At 41.5% G+C, this 26,389-nt stretch overlaps 1 protein-coding gene across 10 annotated transcripts in view; it reads left to right on the top strand.

Moving 5' to 3' along the window:
- TRIM9 (tripartite motif containing 9) overlaps positions 1–26,389 on the top strand; it is a 104,520-nt gene that overhangs the window by 66,222 nt on the left and 11,909 nt on the right. For 8 of the 10 annotated variants that reach the window (XM_082384807.1, XM_082384810.1, XM_082384808.1 and 5 more), the window contains exons 4-7: positions 4,515–4,625; positions 5,753–5,906; positions 13,558–13,715; positions 14,917–15,055. In XM_082384807.1, coding sequence (XP_082240933.1) covers positions 4,515–4,625; positions 5,753–5,906; positions 13,558–13,715; positions 14,917–15,055 — 562 coding nt within the window. The remainder of the gene's footprint in view (positions 1–4,514; positions 4,626–5,752; positions 5,907–13,557; positions 13,716–14,916; positions 15,056–26,389) is intronic. The other 2 variants (XM_082384809.1, XM_082384814.1) reach the window with 1 other exon arrangement.

Genomic DNA, 26,389 nt, shown 5'->3' on the forward strand with positions numbered 1-26,389 from the left:
CTTCGCCTTCCAATGCAGGGGGTACAGGTTTGATCCCTGATCCGGGAGCTAAGATCCCAAATGCCTTGCGGCCAAAAAAACCGAAACATAAAACAGAAGCAATACTGTAACAAATTCAATAAAGACTTTAAAAAATGGTCCACATCAAAAAGATCTTTAAAAGAAAACACTCAGAGAAAAAAATATTTATACTCTTAAAAGATTTAATTATCTGGCTGATTTCCATAAGATGGGAGATCTTGCTAGATTAATTGAGAAACTAAAAGTTAATTATGAGGGACTTCCGTGGTGGCGCAGTGGTTAAGAATCCCCCTGCCAACGCAGGGGACATGGGTTCGAGCCCTGGTCTGGGAAGATCCCACATGCCGCGGAGCAGCTAAGCCCGTGCACCACAATTACTGAGCCTGCGCTCTAGAGCCCGTGAGCCACAGCTACTGAGCCCACGTGCCACAACTACTGAAGCCCGTGCGCCTAGAGCCTGTGCTTCACAACAAGAGAAGCCACTGCAAGGAGAAGCCCGCACACCGCAAGGAAGAGTAGCCCCCGCTCGTAGCACCTAGAGAAAGCCCGTGCTCAGCAACGAAGACCCAACGCAGCCAAAAATAAATAAATAAATATATAAATAAATAAAATTTTTTCAATCTTATAAAAAAAAAAAGTTAGTTATGAAACACCCAAAAATGCTGCTTCTGGGAACCCCACTGTTTAATTTTTAACAGTGATTTTTATCACAGGCTACTGTGATCATTGCAAAACGGTTCATTAAAATGCTTTAAAAATGGACCAGCATCCATTGTGGCAACAGGGGGAGTTGAGAGCCAGGAATTTAGGGATGTTGAGTCCTTCCAAGAAGCTTGAACCGTGGACTACAGGAGCCAATGGCAAACAGCCTTGAAACTCACAGACTCTTGGCAGTGCAACAGTGAAGCTTCTTCAGAGTAGTCAGAGCCCCCCACACTCCCACAGCTCCTTTGGCGCCAAAAAACCTTGCTTGAGAAGGAAAGTTATAGAGGCAGACATAGAATTTTATGAGGCCTGAGTAATGTATTTATTTCAGCACATTTAGGTCATAAAATGATCATTGAGCTGAATGTTCTGGAAAGTAAACACAATTCCGTCTTTTTTGCCTCAAAAGCAGACTTACTTTGGGTTACAGCACTCAGATCCAGTCTGTGCTTGTTATCTGGACTTTCAGTACCAGTCAGTTCTGCATAGTCTAGACCAGATGCCATTTGGATAGTGAATGGTGACTGCTGAGGTTTCTGCTACGTAGCAGCATTGATGCGCTGGCGGCTGAAATGTAAAAACATTTTCTGGGAACAATTTAGTCAAGCCTCCTATAGCAGAGAGGAGTAGCGTATTAGCTGTAGGTCACCTGTGTTGCATTTTTAAGGGTTTAACCTGTGGGTGTTTTTTTCCCCCTAAGAAGCAGAAACTTAACCTTTCTTTACTTTCCGATTTTAAAGTAAAATAATAAAATATAGTAATTTGCATTCCTTGAGCCCAGACCAACAGACGGTGGTGGTAGTTTGACAGAAACATGCTAGATGTCAGAAGAAAATAAATCAAACAGTGAATTTAAAATTTGATCTCTCCACCCACGCCAGTCAAAATCACAAAACAATCCTCACATCAAAGTTGGTTTCTTTCACCAATTCCGATAAAGAGATTTTAAAGCCTACATTTTATTTTTTATTTTAATTATATTAAAAGTTTAAAAGCAATAACAAATCAGCTGTCAAAATATTAGGAGACTCCAAATAGTCAAAACAATCTTGCAAAAGAAGGGCAAAATTGGAGTTCTCACACTTCCTGATTACAAAATGTACTGCAAAGCTATGAAGTATAATACGGGCATAAAGATAGACAAAAGACCACTATTGAATAGAACCCAGAAATAAACTCTCACACATATGGTCAAATGATTTTTGACAAGGGTTCCAAGACCATTCAATGGGAAAAAGGAAGTTTTGTAACAAATGATGCTGGGGAAACTGGCTATCCTCATGCAAAAGAATGAAGCTGGGCAGTTACCTAAAGCCATGTATAAAAATTAACCCAAGGTAGATCAAAGATTGAAATGTAAGAATTGAAACTATAAAACTCTTAAATGAAAACATAGGGCAAATGCTTCATGACACTGGATTTGGCAATGATTTCTTGGATATGACACCAAAGGCACAGGCAACAAAAGAAAAAGTAGACAAATTGGACTTCATGAAAATTTATAAACTTTGTGCATCAAAAGACAGCAAAAAAACCAAACAACCCAATTTAAAAATGGGCAAAGGACTTGAATAGACTTTTCGCCAAAGAAGATACACAATAAGCACGTGAAAAGACGCTCAGGATTACTAGTCATTAGGGAAATGCAGATCAAAACCACAATGAGATACCACTTCATACCCACTAGGATGGCAATTTTTTTTTTTTAAACAGACAACAATAAGTGTTAGTGAGAATGTAGAGAAATTGGAACCCTGTGCGTTGTTGGTGGGAATGTAAATGGTGCAGCTGCTGTGGAAAATAGTATAATGATTTCTCAAAAGAAGAGTTTTAAACAGAATCACCATATGAGCCAGGAATTCCACTTCAGGGTATATACCAAAACAAGAACCAAAAAAAGTGAAACAGGAACTCACACAGATATTTGTATTCTCATGTTCATAACAACTTTATTCACAACAGCCAAAAGGTGGAAGCAACCTGAGTGACCATCAATGGATGAATGGATAAACAAAATGTGGTATATACATACAGTGGAATATTATCCAGCCTTAAAAAGAGGGGACTTCTGACACAAGCTACAACATGGATACACCTTGAAGACATTATGTAAGAAAAATAAGCCAGTCACAAAAGGACAAATACTGTATGATTCCACTCATATGAGGTGCCTAGAGTAGTCAAATTCCTAGAGACAGAAAGCAGACTGATGGCTGCCAGGGGCTGGGAGGAGGGGGGAATGTAGAGTTAGTGTTTAATGGGTACAGAGCTTCAGTCTGGGAAGAAGAAAAAGTTCTGGAGATGGTTGGTGATGATGGTTGCACAACAATGTGGATGTATGTAATGCCACGGAATTGTCCAATTAAAAATAGTTAAAATAGTAAGTTTTATGTATATTTTATGAAAATAAATCAGAAAGGAAGATCAACAATAATAAATGGATGAACTGTCAAAAAATTAGGAAGAACTTTGTGTCAAAAAATAGGTTAAATAAATTATGATAAGCCACGCAATCAGATATTTATGTAACCAGTAACATTTATTGATGGCGGCAACACGGGAAATGCCTATGATATGGTGTTAAGTGGGAGGAGATAAAATTGTCACATACTATAATTGCAGCTATAACTAAATCTAGCTCGGAAAAAAAAACTGAAAGGAAATATCAAAATGCTTTAACCATTTACATTGGAGTGGTGAGGTGATTTGCTTTTTTTTTTTTTTTTTTACCTATTTTCCTATTGTTTTTGAAAGAGGATGTCATAATCTTTCATGGAAAATAAATTTATAATGAAAGCTGAAAAGAAGGAACAAGGAAAAGTTTTAAAATAATTGTTATTAAAACCCCTTTTAGTTATTACCCATAAAATCCAGAATGGTGGTTATTTTTGAGGCTTTTGCCAAGTAGTATAAACATAGAGGATGAGTAATTGTGGTTCCTAGAAAACCCTTGTTCAACTCTGTGCTTCAAAAACTGCTTCAGGATTTGGGTCACTGAGCAGAGGACACAGAAGATGAACATTTCTAAAGAAGGAAACTTTTCAAGGACTGCCATGCCCTTGACACTGGGCAAAGACAACTTCCTGGAGACAAAAACTGCATGTTCAGAGAGATGCCTCTCTAGGTTAAGGTAGACTCATCTCTTGGCAAATAGCCTTTGAAACTGCTTTCCGAAGTGAAGCAGTGAGTGATACTAAGTGGATTATAACTTGATTCTGTATCCATCTTTCTCTGGCATACTTGCTGTCATTAGCTCATTGTCTTTCAGCAAGTTCCACCTCTAGCCCTACTGTACCACCCACCCAGGGAAAAGAGAATCGGAACAAGAGAGGATCTGGGTTCAGATGATGTCTGCTCTTTAGGAGGGACCGGTAGAGGGCTTCTGTCCCAGAGCAGAAGCTGCCGCTGCACCTCAGGTTACTCAGCTCCTTGACAGGCTCTCCACGACCTCCCACGTAGAGCAGCTCCCAGAAGAGGGGAGTGAGGGGGACCTGTGGAAGATGTCCCTTGAGGCACCAAGGTAACCCGATTCCCAGAGGTCCAACATCTGCGTGCCTTTCTGATGGGTCCAGTTGTTATAAGCCCCTCCCCGTAAGAGCCATTATCCAATCGGTCTTCCAGACCCATTGTCCACAGCAGACATTGCCACGCCACAAATATTCTCATAAATTTAGTTCCATTCCATGATGCTCTTGGATTCTGGTTGAAAGAAGCTTTCCAAAGTCCCAGTTTGCTTTCTTTTCTACCTTCTGCCATTTTGGACCATTCTGTTGTCTCCTCAATCCTAGGTGGTTCGAGATCAGATCTCTCACTGCACAGTGAAATTGCGCCAGACCACGGGTCTCATGGAGTACTGCCTGGAGGTGATTAAGGAAAATGATCCTAGTGGCTTTTTGCAGGTAAGCGTCAACTAGCTTCTGCTTCAGATTCTCAATGCGTCTATGACGCCAAGGCCAGACTCCCAACAGCCCTGGCTGGGCATGGGCCCCTGAACAGCAGAACCCACCTTTGTGCGGCCGTGTGGACATGGGTGCCTGCGGAACTTCAGTGGCTTCTCGGAAGTCTCTGCCACCACGTGCTACGAGATTGAGAAGTGCATGGGCTTTTACATTTGTTTTTGTTTATGTTTGATTATGAAAACATAATTCCCTAAAACATAATTCTCTAAGTTCATCCAAAGCAGAGTTATTGCCTTGCTTAAGAATTGGGTCCCTTTACTAATATCCTGGACAGTTTTGTCAGCTAGAGATGTAATTATGCAAGGTTTCTACCTTTTTTGACACCTCCTTCTGGCCAGTAAGTCAGTGATTTCCCAAATAAATTGAAGTTTTTTCATTCCTTGGATGTCTCATGATTTCTTCAGAGTGGTTTTAGTGACATGTTATGATGTCAGCTAAATTTTACTTAACTTTTGATCCCAGTGATTACGGGACCTTTTATTAAGGAATGTGTAGATTCCTTCCAACGGACATTCTACCAAACTGGCCAAGAACAACAGAGGGGACCTAAATATAAGGAATGAAAAAGTTCTCTACCAAAGAATAAAGTCATACATGAAGATGATATGCTTAAAGTGTAGGAAATTCTATATTACAGGTTAGCATATGCAGCCTCTCTGAACTATTTAATAAAACTAATTTCTAAGTCTTGACAGGATACCCACAGCTCCTATCAGAAACTTAGGGCCATTGGTTCTAGTAGATTTAACTAATTGCTAACATATCATTATTTAATGTTGTTGGCTTTTAGTTGATAGGTCATAAACAGCATGATCATATATCCAGATCATATATTAGAGCAATTAACAGCAGCTAATTATATATAGTGCCTCCCTCTGACTCCAAAAGTGTTCAGATTTTCATGATAAATCACGGGTCACCCTCGTCATAAGAGGCTCCTCGCTGCCTGCACAGAGACAGGAAGGGTGTGAGTCCCGAGGCACTCGGTGGGATGCTCTGGGAGGGCCAAAGAGCTCTGTGTCCATTGTGGGGATGTATTTCTTAGGCTGTGGTCTTTGTTGCGATAGATTTCTGACGCCCTCATAAGGAGAGTGCACCTGACTGAGGATCAGTGGGGGAAAGGCACGCTCACTCCCAGGATGACCACGGACTTCGACTTGAGTCTGGACAACAGCCCTCTGCTGCAGTCTATCCACCAGCTCGACTTTGTGCAGATGAAAAGTGAGTGCCTGCGCCACCCCCCACCCAGTCATAGCAGTACCCTGAGTGGATCCTGGTGCTGGAAGCAGGATAAAGGCGGCTTGCCAGATTGCAGCAAACAAAAGGCAGCCTCCAGGTTTATAAATCAGCTGAGAGGTGGGAAAGTCCACACACACACACACACACACATACACAAACACACACACACACACACCCCTCTGGTTAATGTTACAAAAATCTGGAGTGGCTCCTATCTTATCATGTAATAGAAATGTACCCTTTTAGCTGGGTGACCTGCCTCTCAGAAAGTCAGATAAATCCAGATCAACTCAATGCTCACCTCTTTGAGAATCTTAAGAGATTTCACATGCTCAGCATCAGAGACTAGCTGACATAAAAAGAGGAAGAAAGAGAGAGAGCTGTACATAAATAAAATCTTGTTACAGATAGTAACCCAGATATATTGATATAAATCAAGGGAGTTAGAATTGAGACTGCTTCCACAGGAGTAGAGATAGTGGCAAACAATTGAGTGTAGATTAGCGGGAATTTGAGAGGATCAGAGTCAGCCTGCCTATAGTGGTCAGGAAAATGAGAGCCTGGACACAGAAGGAAAATGAAACTATGAAATAAATTGTAACTTTTTAAACTTTTTGGTCCATGCAATTCAGGGATATGGCAAGATCTGTTTGCGATTTTGGGTGGATGAGGGGAAGAACAAGTACTTAAAATTATCTTAAGGAAAATAACTCTTTGAAAAAAAGGTAAAAACTCAAACCAAACATGCAATGATATTTTTATGGCAGGGTAAGTAATAGCCCATTTGAAAAATATTTCTGATTTTTTAAAACTTCTTATTGTGAAATAATTATACATTCACAGGAAGTTGCAGCAATATTAAGGAGAGGTCCCCTGTACCCTTCAGCCAGTTTCCATCAGTGGTTACATCTAGCATTTAACTATCACATAATATCAAAACCAGGAAACTGACATTGGTACAGTGTGTGTGTGTAGTTCGGTGCCATCAGGTCACATGTATAACCGCCTCTGCAATCGAGATACAGAACGATTCCATCACCACAAAGATTTCCCTCCTGCTACCCCTTTTAGTTACACCCACACGCCTCCCCTCCCCCATCCCCAATCCCTGGCAACCACTGATCTGCCCTCTATCCCTCTGACTTTGTCATTTTCTGATCTTTTTTTTAAAACTGAAGAAATTGATTTGCTCTTTCCTTCTCCCAATTTAAGCATCCGCGTAATAAATAACTTAGAATTCAGTGCCTTAACATTTTTGTTTCTTAAGAAAAATCTGCATGCGTGCTTTTATTAGACAGAGAGAGCCATATAACCCAGCGAGTGTTAGGGCTACAGACTACATCGTGCAGTTACAGTCATTCCTGTCCCTGGTACATGTACTTCCCTCATTTTTTTAATGGATTTTGGCCCTCTTTTATTTTCAGTTTTCTCATCTTTTTGTTTCATATGTATTGCTTTGGGATAATGCCTTAATTTTCTAAGTAAGCAGTGTATAGATTATAAATAAAAATGCTTCGTTGTAGTAACAAAAATAGTTAGCATTTACTGACTGCCTACCAAACCAGACACACTCCTAATTGCTTTCCACGGATTAACTCATTTTATTCTCACAATCCTAGTAGGCAGCTGAGAAAACTGAGGCACAGGAAGACTGGGTTACTTGCCTGAGCTCACCCAGCTAGTGAGTGGCAGGGCCGGGATTCAAACGCGGGGAGCATGGTTCCAGAACCCACACCTACAACTGCTGGTTTGTGCTGTAAAGTTAATGCCTTACTAAGTGACTTCTTCAAGGAATAACTGAAGTCTTCTCTTAAACTTAAGAAATTTAATTTTTTGTTGCAGCAGTGCTTTCAAGCTTTAAAATTTTTTTTTCTTTAACACCTACATGGTAGCCTATGATGTGTCACCATCCAAGTAGTATAGAGAGCCTGAGGTAAAGCCCCCTTGATCAGCCTCTCTTTGCCCAGTTCCTTCAAGGAGGTAGAATCATTGAAAGGTTATGTCACAAGTAGCTCAGAGGAGAAAATGTGTCACAAAAGGGTAATGTAAGGGCTTTTGGTGGAAGAGAAAAAAAAAAAAAAGAGCCAATCCAATTAGCCTTGGTGATGGGGCAGGAGGAGGGGCAGGTAGAGGATAGAAGCCTCAGGGCTTTCAGATGGTTTAATCAGCTGGAGAGTCCTCTCCTCCCCCATCCGTCCTGAGTCATGTCCATCTGCCATGGTGGAGTCCCGGCCAGCTGGCACCATGGTAACTATTGTACTGGAGTGAACTGGCCCTTCATCTGATGTGGGAACTGCAGGCTCACGTGTCGTGCATCACAGACCACATTCCTAAAGCATTCTCGCTTGGCCATTTAGGGCTGCACACAGGAGTTAAGTGTGGACATGACTGTACACACAGGAGAGAATGCCACACATGCTAAAGGCCAAAATGCAGAAAACTCTCACAGCAAAAATTCACCTGGAACACAAAATTATCCAGAACAGTTATTTATGAATTTAATATTAGCAGGTCATTTGGTATGAGACTGGATTATTCCATTTTCCTTTTCAACACTTCATGTTAAGTTAATTTACTTCTGTTAAGTATCCCTCTGCAGAGTTCATTTATAAGCTTTGCTTTGTGCTCATTAAGTTTAATTAATTCAGTGAGAGCCCAGTCCTCCTTAGAATCTGAATAATTTTCATCTGTCATGCTTTCAATGGAAAGAAAAAGCCAAAAGGTATGACACAGTAGAACTTGATTGATGGTAGTTAAGACTTCTCCTACTGGCCCCTTTGATATCTGTTAGTATATACACAACCGTGCCTGGTGTAATGTTCGTCTTTGTATTTTCTTAGGATATTCATAGTCAGTTTAATAAACTGTGCTTTCGCAGCTTGTCAGTAAAAATATCTCAAGAAATTACACCCCAATATCCATGTACAAATGGCCAAATTTAAGTAGCATTTGGAATGGTGTTAATCTGACCATTGTGAGACTAACAATACGTTAGTTTCAATATATGATATCTAATTGTGCGAAGTGGATTAGTAGAAAGTTTAAAATATTTTCAAAGTTACTAGAAATAGGCATTTAAAGCTATGATTCAAACTTACAACTAGAATATCTGTTTAATTCCTGACTCAAAATCTGAGTATCTCTCTGGTTTTGAAATTTCATCTCAGGTGCCTTTTTTTTTTAATATCAAAGAAGATAGGTCTGTGGTTGGTTTTAAAATATTTCCACTTAGGCCAGCTGCTACTCAGCTAAAATGCATTGCCTAAAATTATTCTCTTATTAGTTAAGGATTTAACTGATCTGCTCTTTGTGATTCCACATCACCCTCAAGCAATTGAGATTTGAGTGGAGAATGCTGGTACCCTCTTTGTTCAAACACCCCTAAATTGTGATGGCATGTTTTCCAGTTGCATTTTGATTAGAAAATCATCTTACCCTCTTTCTAGACTATGGGAGTTGTGCTTGATCTCTCAGGCTTTTCTTTTGTAGAAAACAACTGATTAAACTTTGTTTTCTGTTTTTATTATGGAGTAATAAACACATTTTTCCTTAATTCTAAATTGCTATTTTCAACTCTTACCAGGTCATGGGAAGGAAATTTTAATTTTTTTTTCCCAGTCTATCAAGAGCTCTGCTGCTTGGCTCAGAATAGATTTCAGATACCTACCCTCTCCCAGAAAAATATTACCCCAGAATTGCCTAAGTACACAAAGTGTTCCAAGGTTCAGGAGTCAGTGCTGAAATGAAACACCAGTGTGTTCATTCCAGCCCAGGATGAAACATTGACCTAATGGTCTATCAAGCGTTTTTAGCACATAGATCAATGGCTGTTAATCCCTTGAGTGCCTCTACTCACCTAAGGACACATTTATCTTCATTAACTAATGTTGAATGTTAAAAGCCCTGAGTATGCACCAAGGTCATGGGCAAGGCCAGTATGATCTGAACAGACCCTCCTATAAATCATGGAGAACGAATGCATAGAGCTTTGGCAGTGATTGGGGATGAGCACACATGCAGACTCGTGTGAAATTTGTTCATGGTCTGAGGGCCTGGAATTCGTGTCCTCAAAGCCTGTGTTCATGTTTATCCTTAGCAAAGTACTAGTGATAGCTTTCCAGAAACAGCCTGTCCTTCCTCTAAAGTCTAAACTTTCCTCAGATGCCATTTGTATTGTTCAACCACCATAAAAGGGAAAGACAGTCTACAAAGGAACCTTCAGAGAACATGACAGAGTAAAATTGCTTTCCCAACCACCATAGCTCTTAAGGTGAAATGTTTCTTTAATCTATACCAGCAATTCTTGAGAAGCTTTATTGTTCACATTATAGGAACCAAAAATGTTTCATTCCTCTTGGAATTAGGCCTACACTTTCCCTGTCATTCACTATTACTGAACCCCAGACTGGAGAGGCGATAAAAACATCCAGCCCCTGGAACCAACCTGCTGGGCATCAAAACCCAGCTCTGCCACTGACTAGTGGTGAACTCTTTCTGTGTTTCAGTTTCTTTGTCGAATATAGGGATAATAACAGTACCTACCTTGTGGGGTCATGTTGAAAATTAAATGAGTGAACACATGTAAGCCTCTGCCCACAGTCTGGCCCTCTGCAGTGTTTCCACATCACGGGATCTCTTTTCTCCCATTGTCCTCACCACACTCCTGTGAAACCTCACAGAGGAATTCTGGATGATTGTGAGTGCTCTCAATCTGAAAAGTACTGGGAAGAGGGGAAAGTAAACAAATGTGAAAAACGTGAGAGATAATTTGAACTAGAATGGCCTTTAAAAGGTAAGACATTTGAAAACCTTGGTATAACAAGCCACTGTGGCAGAATTTAATTTTGAGATGAGGCTCCACCAGACCCCAGGGAAGTCAGTAAGAACAGCTACCCTCCTGTGTCGAAGAGAATTTTTAGCCTGAAGCTTGATTTTACAGGCTAAAAGGATGCTGAGTACTAGAATTCTGATCAGGTCAGGGGAAACTAGTTCTTTAGGAAAAATAAAGATGTCCAGGAATGATCATGAAGGTGTTAAGATAGTTATTGTAGCTCCAACGATAGGAATTTCAATAAAATAAAACCTTCTCTCTCAGAGTTCAGCCCAGGAGCTGTAATGCTGTCCATTTCCAAAACACAAGAGACAAATCAATTTGAAAATACTTTGGATTCTTGTAGGTCATTTATTTTATACCTAATAAAGTGAAAAAGGGTAATAATAATATAACACGCAGTATAAAATCCATTGTTCTGAAATGCCAGCCTTAGTCTTTGCTAATGAGGCTGTAATTATGTCACATTTCCTTTTATATGCAACATCACTTTGGGGTAAATAAGGAAAAAGAAAAAATAATTCTCAGCACATTGAGAAATAGATTTAGATACATGCAAATGTTTCTGGGTTCCTTCCTTCTCTCTCTTCCTCTCTCTCTCTCTCTCACACTTTGCTTTCTTTGCTTGTTTGTTTAAATTTGGGACAGTGTTACGATCTGAAGATTAGTGACTGGTTAGACTTTTTTCTCTCTCCTTGGCCTTTTAAAGTGTATCCACTGAGGACTTATGAATGAAGTTCACATGTTTTAATTACATATGACACCATGTATTTCAATTAATCTTTTAATTATACCTATGTCTATATGGGAAATTTGAGGTTTCTTATCAGAGACATTGCAAGTATTTGTATGATTCAAATTGAAAACATCTTGTGATCTTATTCTTTGATTTTAAAATTGATGAAATGTAGACTTGCCTGAAACATGAACAAAGGGAAAATGAAGACTGATAGGGCAGATAATGAAATAGAGTCCAAGAAATTGTTGTTTTATGGAATGCTGTAACCATTAAGCACAGCTAAGAGCAAATATCCCCAGGGAGAATCATTCCATGTCTCTAGAAGCCCTTTGAAGAATGGTTTGCTAAAACTTGTCAGATTTTACTCCACTGTTAATATGTTAAGATGTATTCTGTTTATACGGAAAAAAAATTAAATGACAAAGTAAGTTCCTAACTGGAATAATGACCTTAAGTTAACCTCCAATTACAACTCCTAGATGATACCTATTACATGTAGATGGTCATTAGAATCATTCAAAGGAGTTCTGTCTTCTGTCTCCTCTTCCCAGCCAGTCCTGTAGTCTATGTATTGGACAAGGCAGTGCATTTATTTCCTTTCCTCCAATTCCAGATTTCCTCTGAGGCTGCAGAGCCATTGTTCTCTGATAAGATTCCACCTGAACCCCCGCGCAACTGAAACTTGAAACATTATTTCCCTTCCTAAACTGATGACCTCCAATTAACTGGTCGTAATTTTGATTTAATTATGTTTGATCTGGTAACTCAGGCATGGTTTTATTGTCAGGTACCAGCCTTCTTAAGTATAAGATAATAGACCTGCTTCCCCTTCACATCACTTATAGTCACTGCTTTTGTTTTCTAGGTAATCCACCATAGAACCTGTTTTCTAAACTGCTGTTAAATGAACCATCTTAGTCAGGGTGACTGGCGAGGAGCAGATTTAATTCAGTGCATGACACTCCAAGTCCAGTTTTGGTACAGCATACCAGGTGTTCCACAGTTAACATTTGTTCATCTGAATGTCCCTGGACGTGGTCCACACCATTCTCTCCTGTGTTAAAGTGCTACAAAAATAAATTCATGTTTTGGTGCTGAAAAATAATTTTAAGCAGTTAGTAAAAACACTGCTCCCAGGTACATAAATTGAGTTCATATGTTAGGAACTAAGATTATTCATTCCTTGACATTTCTATGTCTGTGTGTCTGAAGGCTCAACTAATCTGCAGTTTTAAGTAATACAAGACTCAACACAAAATGGGGGCGGGGGCAGGGGGGTATTGTGACTAGTAACACTGTGACAGATTCTCACAAGGTCACGAGGACACTCTGACCTTCCCTGCCAGGCCCCATCTGTTCCCATACTACTCTCTAGGCTCACAGTTGACTGCTCTACACCTACAGAAAGAACAGACTTGAGCTAGTGCCTTTTTCAAGGTATAGCTGCTTTGAAAGAATGATGTCAAATTCCTCAGAAGTTTCAAAACTGAGAAATCACTGTTTGTGTCACTTGGTACCAAATTTTCAAAAATCCAGAGCTATAGCTACTTATGTGCACAAAACCTTGAGTGGAATCACTAATAAAAAATGATAGAACCTTAGAAATATAGTGGTTTCAGAGCTATTTCTCAGCATAGGCAGTTCCCATTTTATTAAATGTGGTTTAAGGCTCAGAGTAAACTCGATGATAAATTCATCAGGCATGTTATGGGTGAAACAGGCTTCAGTGGGCTGGATGGGACATCCATTTCCCACGTGAAACACTTCTCTTAGGGGTGATGCCTTCGGCGCTCAAGGGGGTGAGAACAGAGCCGTTGTCTCCCCGCCAGTTAAGGTAGGAAGTGCCACCATGAGCTGGGATAAGGCAGCGCAGTAGACCAGAAACCACTGCCACTCCTGGAGACTCTAGGAGGGATCCTGTTCAGGCGCCCCGCACCTCCATGCACCCCAGGCTAGCTGCTTAGCCCAGCCACTTGGCCTAAGTAAGGGCGTGCTTCTCATTCCTAGATACTGAAAATGTTGGCAGCTCGACAGAAGCCAGGGTTACACTAATTTCTGTTTAGCTTCCTCTCCAGTCCCAGCGACCCCCATCCTACAGCTGGAGGAGTGCTGCACCCACAACAACAGCGCTACGCTGTCTTGGAAACAGCCGCCCCTGTCCACGGTGCCCGCCGACGGATACATTCTGGAGCTGGATGACGGCAATGGTGGTCAGTTCCGGGTAAGTGGAGAACCTACGGCTTGTCAGCCAAAACCGGTGACGACCTCGGAGGACCCACCATGGAGTCTCCGACCCATCCCGGCAGGGCCTGCCTGCTCTTCATCTGAGGCCTGCTTTCTCCATGTCCCATCAAAGAAGGACAAAGGAGTCCCTGACTAGAAACTGCCGCACTCTTCTGAAGAGGAAATATTGATACGTGCAGTACTGCAAGCGCTGGCGTCAGATTGCCTGCATTCAAGTCCCAACTCCCCCACTGGGCTGTGGGACTGTGCCCATTTGTCAGCTCTCTGAGCCTTCAGGTCCTCATTTGGAAAAAGGGGATGACAATAATAACATGCACCTCGTGCACTGTTGTTAAGAGCCACTTAGATAATTCATATAAAATTCTTAGCATACTGCAATCTCAGACCCCAGTCTACTTAGTATCCCACTGACAAGTTGTCATTTTAAGGCTGTGCTTTGGATGCAAATTATTTTTACTCATTACATCAGCATAATGTTGCAACGTGTACAGCTAAAGAGAGAGGCAACTGCCTAACCTATGCTAAGGATGCATTATGCTAGATTTATTTTAAGCTTTGGAAATGTCATTCTTCCTCCCTTCCCTGTTTCCTCCCTCTTCCCTCTGTACTGTGGTGAAAATCTGAATACTCGTGATTTCCCTTCCTAAAGTGCAAAACCCCTATGCTTTGTGACAGTTTCTGAAGTTATCAGTGGGTTATAAACATAGCATAGAGACCACTTCATGTTTTCAAACCTGTTTTTTACAAATCATACTGATGAATAAAGAAAGATATTGCTCAGTAGGTATAATATACTGAATAAATGCCAATAATAATAATAAGCATAATGCTAACTGTAAGTACCCAGTTTTAACCTTTTAAGCCCTATCTGCTAATAACTAGCATTCAGTAGGCTGCCAGACCCATGCTAAACACAAGGCACTATGCTAGTCAGTTTGCACGTATGACCTTATATAATCCTCACACCAACCTCATGAGGTAGGTATTTTTGTCCCCATTTTACAGAGAAGGAAACTGAGGCTAAAAGAGGTCAATTCAGTGCCCAGTAGCTCACAGGATGAGCTCAGATCAGGCAGACCCCAAAGCACCTGCTCCTGTCCACCCTGCAACACTGCCTCCTGACCAGCCCCGGGCAAGGGTTGGAGTTAAATGGTGGCCTGTTCTTTTCTGCCCCTCAGGAAGTGTATGTTGGAAAGGAGACCATGTGCACCGTGGATGGTCTTCACTTCAACAGCACGTACAATGCTCGCATCAAGGCCTTCAACAAAACAGGAGTCAGCCAGTACAGCAAGACCCTGGTCCTCCAGACGTCCGAGGGTAAGGCCCTTCAGCAGTACCCCTCAGAGCGAGAACTGCGAGGCATCTAGCATGGCTGGCAGGCCCGGAGGTAACCCCACCACTGCCCACGTTCGCAAGTGTTTCCGTGACTTCCCCCGCATTCCGGCACAGAGCCGCTGTTTCTCTCCTGCCTTTAGCGAGCCCATGGTATGTGGACGTGATCAAACCAAAGAGTCCACAGCGGCAGTTCCAATGGCCTTGGCCGGTGGCTTCCTTTGATAACGCTCTAAATAAGCTGCAGCGGAAGAAGCTGAAAAGTGAAGGCCTCAGTGTGCCGCGGTGTGTGAGACAGATGTATCTAGGCTCTAGGGCAGGCTCCCATTCTCCACGATACACAACATGGGCCAGTTTTGCCCAGACGATTCTCAATTGCTTTGGAGCGCTGGCTTGGGTCTGAGGGCGGGGCCGAGGTCCTTACCAGCTGCGGATTTATCCGACTGAACGTGTTTCCAAGGGGTGTGGGGCGCAGGAGCCGTTCCGAGAGGGCCTGTCGGCCACTCCTGGCTTAACCAGAAAGTTCCGTCTCACACGCTGGGACCGAGGCTCCCTGTGGGCACCAGCCAGGAAGAGGCCAGCGCCTCTGCATTACCTCGCCATTTTCACCTTTGCCAGTCCCTCTAGGTTTGGTTAGGCTGCCCGGGGCCTCCGCACAACGTCCATCTCCAGACAACTTTCGCTTCTTGGCTATACTGTAAATATTTTGGTCATCAAAGGCAAGCCGTCCATCTCAGGAGAGGGGCTTGGATTTGATGGCCAGGTATAACCTCTGAGGCTCTTAACATTTTCACTCTAAAAGCAATTGCAACACATGAAATTAAACCTATGACGAGGTATTTGTGGTCGGTGCCAAAGCATTTTCAGACCTTCTGGGTGTCATTTTAATCATAGAAGCCACCCCCATCCCATGGCATTCTCTGTAACTTCCCTCTGCAGAACTGATTATGTTGATTTTGTTCACATTCCAAATGTTAGCTAAAAGAACTGTGCTCCGCTTCCCACAAACCTCAGCATGTGCCAGTCACCCCTAAAATGGTTCACATGGTTAAAAATAAGCACAACTTCAAATCCCACAGCAAGGTTGAAAGGCCCCTAGTCGTGCAAACCACACTTGGGGAGCACTTGTAAGTCTGAATGATGCTACTCAAAGAGAAGGATCTGGTGAAGGGGAAATGCCCACATACCTATCCCCCTTTGGGTTATAGGGATGTGGTAGCCAAGCATCCCCTGGGATGATCATTTTAGCAGCTTCTCTCTGGGAAGAGAGCTATCAGCTTGAGAGCAATTGCCTCTTTTCCCAAAGCACCATGCTAGATGCTAAAGCCCTCCAAAAGTGTTCCTAGGTGCAATGCAGAAGGCCCTTGATGGGGATGGCCTTGTTTCCCATGTGTGTACAGAGCGGTTTGATTGAAGAGTGAAGTGCATGCCATCAGAGCAGGGAGACAATTTGCAGCAACGTTGTTAATCTGTGTCACCAGACCTACGGGAAAACTATTTCTATTCATAATGCATCATGGAAATCATACTATTCTGCTAAAATCAGTTATTAGCATAGCAGCCTGAGCACTTATGTCTCTCTTTTCATCCTGCAGGAGGGTGTAGTTTCTAAGTTTCGATTAATGTTCATAAGATTATGGTGTCTAATAAATTACAGGATTGGAACTGCGATCCTTGGTACCACAGTCACAGAACTGGGGGTCATTTTCTAAAAGAAACTAACGGAACAAGTCCTCTTCCAACAAAGAAACTGTACTGTAGAAATTAATTTCCTCCATGAATTTTATATATTGTGTACAAATATAAGGTATGTATCTAAATACAAAGAAAACCCTATCCTCGTGTAGATATCAGTATTCTCTGTTACTGCACAGAAGTGATTTTCTCATGATGAAATAAAGTTCACACACATACTTTCTCCATAACTTTGGTTTGTTCTGTTTGTTTCTCCCTCATTCTAATTCATTCCAACAGTGAGACAAGATTTAGAAAGCAAGAAAAAATATAATGAATAGCTTATTAGGAAAAATAAGATTTGATCAATCTGTAACAATTGAGAAAGGCTGTGGAACTAAAGAATTATACCTCTTTTTTTTGTTTTTTAGAAACCAATGAGAAAAATGCCATTAACAGAGTTTTAATAAGTTAACTGAACTTATACTTTATTAATCTTATTTCTTACCATTCCTGGAAAGATTTGCTTTGGAGATTTTTTTTCTTTGCTGCTATTGTGAGTGATGGGCTGGTTGGTTTGCTTTCTACTTTAATAAAATCTTTTATGTTCTTTTTAGCAAGAGTTAACCCCTTTCCAAGGTTCAAAATAAAAAGTCTGTATCACAGAAGGGTACGATCTCGTATGTGATAGCAAGTCTAACTCGTATTTACATGCATTTAGTCCAAGGTTTAAATCACTTATCACTCATGCTCTCTGAACTATCACAGAACCTTCTGCTGACCTAAAGGTAACATTATGCAGGGGAGATCAAATGTCCACATTGTTGTGAATTCTGACGTTTTTTTTCAAAAGCAAATTTGTTTATTTGTCTATTTGTTGGGCAGTATTTGATAAGTGTCTGATATGGGTATAGAGTGTTGAGCAGAGGTCACCCAGCTGTCACGGAGCTCACAGTCTAGGAAGAGAGACAGGCCTTAAAGAAATAGACACGCAAATATTGCATATTTACAGATTATGGTAAACACTGTGAGAGAAGGAAAGGGGACCATAAGGAAGACATAATTTGTATAAGGGAATCAGTCAGGAAAACAATGAAAAATAATTTAATGCAATGGAATTATAAAGAATGTGTTATCAAAAGGGAAAAGGAAAGGAAAACAAATTATTATATGAGTTCAAGTTTGCTTAGTTCCCTGAAAGCAAAGTTCTTGAGAATGTACCTAAAACAGCCATGAGAATAAGGCCAGTTGCAGATCTAAACCAAATTACCCTGACTTAAGAAGAAACTTAACTGTAAGCAATTAATAATTTTAATGAAATTTTAAAATAAGGCCCACAACCTGTTTGTATATATCTTTAAAGTAATTCATTTAATAGCTGTGATGGCTGTGTCACGGTCTCTGAAACCATCTACAAAAGAGTATTTGTTTAAAATATTATGTGACAAGGCCTTGTTAATACATAGAGTTCTAGGGCTCATTCTGTGTCTGGGAGACTATTCTCCTGCCCCCCACCCCCAAAGAAAAATAGACATGGGTGAGAATAGGACAGAAAAAATTTTGTTCATTTTTCTCTATTTTCCTTCTACCTATCTAAACAGACTACTTTTTTTTCTTCTTTTCAAATCTGGAGAAAAAATAAGATAGACCAAAGATAATATTCCTGGTGCTCAAATAATTCACTGAGACTATCATCTGGCTGGAGAAAGGTCTTTCTCTGACTTCCCTCAGCTCTCAGAGCCAGGGAACTGCTTCACGCAGCCTTCTCAGCTCAGGAGGAGCTGCAGCCCACCAATCCTTCCAGGGAATTAGAACACACAGGGTTGCACCTTCTGTGCAAAAAATACACTTTAATCCAAATCTTTGTGAAAAAGATCATTTCACTGGACACATTCTTAGAAGTAGAATTACCAGACTAAAGAGTATGAACGTTTTTAAGCCCTTGATCTATATTTGCAAATTGCTTTCCGGATAGATTTTTACACCAGAAATGTATGAGCCATTCCATTTTTAATATCACCTTAATTCTATTATTTAGAGTTTAATTTCGACTAACAAGCAGCCTCTTCTGAAAGTAAAAATGTTTCTAACAGAGGGTTTTTTAATTCGTATTTTCATAGACATAATATTCTGATTGTCTTACATCTAATAGCTACATGAAATGCAACACACTACAGGGAAAATGAACATGATCTAAAGGGGAGGAGAGACTTCTCAGAGAAGGGAGAGAGAGAAATCCTAACAGAGGGAATAACTGTAGGTAAGGTAAAAACTTCAAAATATGCCTTGAGCTGACTTTGCAAAGGAAGCCTCATTCACTCAAAAACATTAATTGAACGAGCCGATTTGACAATCACAGCGATGCATACAGCGTGGCCCTGCCCAGTGCTCATGGGCTTTACTCTTCCTCCTTCCCTGAACTCCATGGCACCTGGCTCAGAGTGCCTAAAACTACGGTACCACCTCACCCCTCGAGAACTAAGATTTCCACCCTACAGTGTAGGTAGTCATCTTACAGTCAAGATGTAAGCAACAATGACCTGTGATTGGTAGGAAAAAAAAGGACAAAGTTCAGGCACAGAAGCTCCTGCGTTGTTCTCACGGCAGAGCCCTTCTTGTCACTCAGCTCTCACTCTTTTTATGCACAATTCCGCTGAGCTCATTGACCCATTTGCAAAGAGCACAGCAGACCGGAAACATCACATTAGAAGAGAAAGGAATTTGATATAGAAGTGAATTGAGGCTGTTGGCAGCACTGAGCAAGGAAGGTAACTGGAAAAACTGTGAACAATCCAAAAAAAGAAGAGAGAGAGAGAGACAATGTTCTGTGGCATATGCTCAGAAAGTCAGAAAGTATATAATGCATTTTAGAAAGATTTCCACCTAATACATTTAAAAGTCAGTATATATTCTGGAACTCTTGATAATGGAGTATTAAGTATATCAGAAGGCTTTATGGAATTACAGTATAACTACCCCCCCCCCAAAAAAAATGCTATGGTAATTTTGTGTAGAGCTTCCAAGAACTTTCTTCATTGCCCATTAAAAGATTCCATGAAAAAAGACAGCAATATGAAAGCCAGCAAATATTTTTAGGATACTGAAATCTAGCGGAGGAATTGTATAAAAGCTATCCATTTACTATAAGGTCCTAAAAATAGGGATTCTTTTCTCTTCACCCTAATACTGCTATATAGACCTTATACCTCTGTACCCATTGCTATTGTTTAAACCTCCCTTCTGTTCTGTTGCTGCAACATTCCAGATTTGCCCTATGTATTAGTTTCCCATTGCTGCTTTAACAAATTACCACAAGCTTAGCAGCTTAAAACAACACAGATTTATCACCTTACATTTCTGGAGATCAGAATCCTAAATGGGTTTCACTGGGCTAAAAGTGAGGTGTCAGCAGGACTGCGTTCCTTGGAGGTGGTTCTAAGGGAGAATCTGTTCTGTTTCTTTCCCAGCTTCTAGAAACCACCGGCATCCCTTGGCTCGTGGCCCCTTCCTCCATCTTCAAAGCCAGCAGCATAGCATCTTCCAATCTCTTCTGACTCTAACCTTCCTGTTTCCCTTTTATAAGCATCCTTGTGATTTATTACCTTGGGCCCACCTGGATAGTCCAGGATAATCTCCCATCTCAAGATCCTTAACTTAGTCACATCTGCAAAGTTCCTTTTTCCATGTTAGGTGCCATAGTCACAGATTCTGGGGATTATGGCATGGAGAGTTTTTGACGGGCCATTGTTCTGCCTACCACACTCTATGGGGAAAGTAGTATTATTATTATTCCACTCTACATATGGCAAAACGGAGCCTGGGAGAGGATAAATGACGTGCCAGGCCTGGGCCTTTCAGCTCCAATGCCCAGCACAGTATGCTTTGATGCTGACATTAAAACAGTGCTCTTTGCACTCAACCAAAAAGAGGGAAAGAGGGAACACTATCCTAAGTCTGTTTGCTAGATGTCTGAAGACAGCTTGCAGAAGCAGTACTGTGTAGCTGCCTCACATGTTCATCCAGAAACCCCAGGCAGAAATAGGACTTTAACACTTTCAGTCATGTTAGACTTTTGCTCTAAAGAATAATATTCCTGCTTTAAGAAGGAGATGTGGGAATGACTGTCATTTCCAGTATAATATCCAAGCACCTCCTTGGGTCCTGTCCTTTTTTCCGTGTCTTCCCTCTGGCTCCCCAGCCCCCCGGGGTGAGCTTCTCTCCAACGTGGACACTTTCAGCTGGCAGTGATGGGTCACTGCCTGGGAAGGAAAAGGATGTCAGAGGCACATCTTTGAGGTCCTTGAAAGGCCCCACCAAGTGAGGTCTGGGACGGGGAGCCCTGCTCGGGCTGAAACCACAGAGCTATTTATTCACAGAAGCTCTCAGCCCTCCAGATCTCAACTGTGAGGAAAAGTGGGGAGAGTAATCAGTGATCATGAGAGAATCAGGCTGTAGATAAGGCTGTAAATTGCAGCATTCTCTGCACACAGGTGTGCAGAGCACTGAGCAAAAGTGCTCTCAAGCATTGTCTTACTTGAACAGCCGTAAAAGCCATCTCCCCAATGCTTTCCAGGATTGTTTCATCTAATGACAACAAAAGGGTTGGGACTCTCGAAATCACATCTTAGAAACTGCTTTCTAAAAGGGGACATAGAAGGTGTTATTCATAAAGATTAAAATGCCTTTTTCTTTCCCATTAGGCTCTCAGCATCACAGTACCCTTTCCAGCGTGATAGCTCCTTCTCCCACACATCATAGAAAATAACCCAGAGAATATTCAGTGATGCAGGCAGAATATAGGCCCAGAATGACCCCAGATGCATCTGTTCAAAAGTCTCTTTGCAGATATTTCATAGTGATTTGGGGCCAGGATAAGTGCTGTACTCTTAAACCTTAATGTACTGAGACACACACCCGCCCCGCTTCCCACCAGAGAATATGTAACCTTGTGGGGGGAAAAGAACCTCATCTGATTTCAGCCCGCCCGCCTCGTGTGGTCAGAATCCCAAAGGGGAGGGTGACATATTTGCCGTTCAATTCCTAACCACCACAGTCCACGGAACCACTCTATATAGACAAGAAAGATTCATCCTCAGTATAATGCAGGGTGTGGAGAATGATAATTAGGTCCTCCACACAATCCTTGGTCACCCCTGAGACCACTGGAATGTGCTCCATGGCCTATAGCATCCACCTTACCTTTTATACATTTCCAAGGCACAAAAGAGAGCAATGGCCTTGTCAGCCCCCAAATTTTATCTACCAGGAATTGATCTGCCTGGGGCCCTTATCCTGTCCCATCACAGCTGGCAGTGTGACTTAGATGTGTCCCTTAATCTCTCTGGACTTCAGGGTTTTGTTTGGGGGGGGGGGATTGTTTTGTCTCTAAAACTATAGACTTAGAGCAGATGACCTCTAAGTTCTTTAGTGTTAATACCCCCTGGTTTTCTTCTGTGGCTTCTCTCTTCAAAATCACTGCCGAAAGCTGTTACTATTTCAGGAAACGCTATAGACTGGCGTAGCTGCCTCCTGCTTCCCCCACGGGTTCTAGTGGGTCTCAGAGGTTGCCTGTGACACTGAAAATTCAACACTAGTGGGAAGTAGCCGGTAAAGGGTCACACAAGGAAGAGCATATGGTCCACTCTGCCTCGGCTGTAGTTTTCGTGACTCCGAGCACCAGAGCCATCCCCGCAGCCCCAATTAAAAGTATCTAGTTAGAGGGATATGCGTTTCCAGGACAAATTCCTCAAGGTAGGTAAACCATACCTGAACAAATCCGGGTAGATTTTATGAAATCCAAGGTGAGAGGCATCGTGACAGCTTTCAGAGCCCAGAAAAGAGGGGCTTTGCTCCTTTTAATTTTGACACCATGCACGACATCCCAGGGAATTGCCTGATTTTCCATAGGACCGAATTGGAACCAAACCCTATTTTCGCCTTTGGGGAATGTGCTTTGCACTTGACACTCTGGGGAACAGCTTAGTCCTTTGGAATCTTTTGTATCTATTTGAAATATAGAAATTTTCAGTTCTTCTGATGATAGTTCCTTATAAATAATGCCCTGGTGTTCTAAATTGGAGTGGAGGACTTGGTGACAGAGTGTGCAGCTCTCCCAAGGGTGGAAAGAGGCTGTTTCATTTCTTCTTTTAAAAGGAGCTTTTCAGAACAGAAGTGTTTCTCACTTCTCAACTGCAATTAATGCCACACTTAAGAAAGATTATAATACCACCTTTCATTGTAAATTATGTACCAGTGGGACATAACTGTGACTTTGGATGCTTATTAGATCATTTAAGGACACACAACCCCTTCATTTGTTTCTTTGTCTCTTTTAAAGTCTTCCCAACAAAAGCAAATTATTTTACAGCTGGTTTATAATTGAACTGAAACTCATCTTTAACGCTGCTTGTGCAGCTCGTAGTGACATATCTTGCCTTACTGTACTCTGAAATACAACCATCTTGTTGAACCAGCGTCCAAGGACTGCTTAAGTTACGAAGCTGTTCACTACCAGACAGGAAGATAACCAAGAATTCTACGAGAGCACAAAAGAAGCTGGGTTAGCGTATGGAATCCCTGTCAGTTTGCCTTTCCTCTTTGAATTCCAAAAATAATAGCTCAAAGACTGTACTTTACATTTCCAAATATTCCACATCTGTAGAAATCTTTAGTGCACTGTACATGTTGGAATCAGTCAAGAAATTCTACCCTCAGAAGTATAAAAACCAATTAGTAGTATAAGATACAGATTTTCTCTAAATACAGTCAGTTCTCCTCCCAACTTCATGTGTCCCATTTCCCAGCTGCTCAGGTCTAACGCAATGTCTGCTAATGAACACATAAAATAAATATACAGTAAGGCAAAAAAGGAGCACACCACTTAAATATTATTTTTTTGCCTCAAACCCAAAAGTCAGTAAATAAATAATAAGTGTGGTCCCCAGCCAATCTTTGCTTTGATAATTCTTTTTTTTTTTAAATTTTTTTATTTATTATTTATTTATTATTTTTATTTTTGGCTGTGTTGGGTCTTCGTTTCTGTGTGAGGGCTTTCTCCAGTTGCGGCGAGCGGGGGCCACTCTTCATCGCGGTGCGCGGGCCTCTCACTATCGCGGCCTCTCCCGTTGCGGAGCAGAGGCTCCAGACACTCAGGCTCAGTAATTGTGGCTCACGGGCCCAGTTGCTCCGCGGCATGTGGGATCTTCCCAGACCAGGGCTCGAACCCGTGTCCCCTGCATTGGCAGGCAGACTCTCAACCACTGCGCCACCAGGGAAGCCCTGCTTTGATAATTCTTGATTACTTCTTTCAAGCAGAGGCCCCAACTCCAGAGTCCAGCCAATCCAGGTGGGAAGGGAAAGCAGTCCAGGCAAAGGCAAGAGGAGAGTGATGGTCACTGACAGAGTTGAGGGAAAGTGTGTCTTGTCACGCTCCCATTATAAATGCAGTCCCCATCCCAGAGTTACTGGTATGCCCGGAGCTGCCACACCAGTATTCCGCTGGCATTCTGTTTCCCATTGCTCTGTCCTGCTAAACTTCTTTTGCTCAGCAAAGCTCTTCAGCAGACAGGATCAGTGCATGTGATGAAACATGACAAGAGATTAAAAATCTTCGAAGGGGCTATTTTTCTTCCTCCAGCGACCTATACATGAAAAATTAATAATAGTTATCCTGGTTATTAGCTATGACCTGAAACGTAGCTTCATATCATGTATTCTGAAAAAAAGCACTAACCCAATTCCTCTTTGTCGTGACTAACAGAATATTAATGGCTGAAAAGCCTTCTCCAGATCTCAGTAATTGTGCTTTGAAGGAGAGGTAAGGAAGTGGGATGTACATCCTTCCTGCATCCTGGGTATAACACAGAATACACTCTTGGGTAGCTGTGTGTAGGCTCAGTGTTAGTTGTGTGATTTGGCTAAACATGGGTGTGGCACCACTGTTCCCAATATTGTCTTACTGTCTTTGGTTCATGTCTTTGAACATGTCCAGAGGGGCACGATGAGGAGAGTAAAGATTTGAAATCCACACCCTAGAAGAAAGGTTGGAAATCGATTCTATTTATCCCAGAAAAGGAATGATTTAAAGGGGACTGGTGACTGCTCTCAGATATTTGAAGAACTAGCGCGCCGTTCTGTAGGGCCCTAGATAGTAATGCTACGATTAAGGAGTCGAGTTCCCAAAGAGATATATCCAGACCAATGTGAGCAATAACTGCAACAGGAGGGGGCTGCCCAGAGGCCATGAGATCCTCAACCTAGGGGACTTCAAGGGGAAGCTTGTGACTGCTGCTCAGATTTTATCGAGATAAGTGTCTTCCCTCTAAGAATCCTGCAACCTAAGGTAATATCAAGTGACTTAGATGACCTGTAGGCAACTGACCCAACATTTGCACCATGTGCCCATGGGGAAGGGCACAAAGAGTCTGCTGGGATCAAGTGGAAAGTGCTCTCTCTCTTGCACTTCATTTGGACAATTTTCATGACGAGGTAGGAAGTTTTTTTTAGGAGCTTCTTAGAGAAAATGGGGTAAGAGCCCAGCTGGTAGGGTATGGGAGGCCATAGGTGGGAAAAACTCAAGAGACAGAGATGGAGTGATTGGGTAACATGTATATTAAATGAGCTTGCTTGAATAGAGAGCGTGGTTCAAGATTGAGAGGAGTCAGGGACAATTGGGTCATCAATAAATAACGGATCTACATAAAAGGATAGAAAAGGTAACCATTTTAGTGTCAAGTTATTAATCCCATGAATAACCATAGCTGCCCTCAGCCCCATCCCGCAGAGTGGTGCCATCACCAACTCTAAGTGCTTCTTCCTGGTGCTGAGAATAGAAAAGGTAAGTATGATGGGATTGGATATGCTCCCTGAGTCTGGATTCAGTACATGTCTCTTCACTGGTTTTCAGATGATTACTCGAGAGTTCAATATACTCTGAAATTCATTCTACTATATATGTCCTTTCCCTTAATTTTCAGGGCAACAAGTATTTTAAGTATAATGAATTAATTATTATCACTTGGTGAAAAATACATTTCCAAGCAAATTCTTGTTAAAAATATTTTACTGAGATAACTATAGTTGTAAATTCTCTCCCTAAAAGAAGCCCATATCAGTCTGTGGTGCTGTGCAATTGTCTTTCAAATTTTTCCATTAAACTAAAAGACTAATTCCCCCCTGAGATCATTATAATGTAAATTATTTCTGAACAAGGAAATGATCACACATGCCAAATTACCCAAACCATTTGAAGTTTAGGTAGAAGAAAATTGGAATGTATTATTATTGGGAACACAAAGCCTTAACTCCATAAGTAGCCATTTCTTTTCTCTGAAAATCTGCTTTACACTTTTCTATAAAAAAGAAAAAAAGAAAAAGAATAAAATTTCCCCCAAGGATAAGTCTAAAGCCTGAAAAGCTAATTTTAATATGTTCAGAAATGAAAATGAGACTGGGTTGGCAGTATTAAACTGAAATGCTCCGCCAATGCCCTTGCTCTGAGCTCTTCAAATAGAATCCTGTTCTGCGCACACGTGCTCCACTGAGCATGTGCAGAACAGCACCTGGATAGCATAAGGATGTGTTCAACGCAGAGGAACATGCTAACAAACTCAAACCAGAAAAATATTCCCAGGAACACTCTCTGGC

The sequence above is a fragment of the Balaenoptera borealis genome (genome assembly GCF_965194805.1).
Source record: "Balaenoptera borealis genome assembly, chromosome: 3".
Taxonomy (NCBI): Eukaryota; Metazoa; Chordata; class Mammalia; order Artiodactyla; family Balaenopteridae; genus Balaenoptera; species Balaenoptera borealis.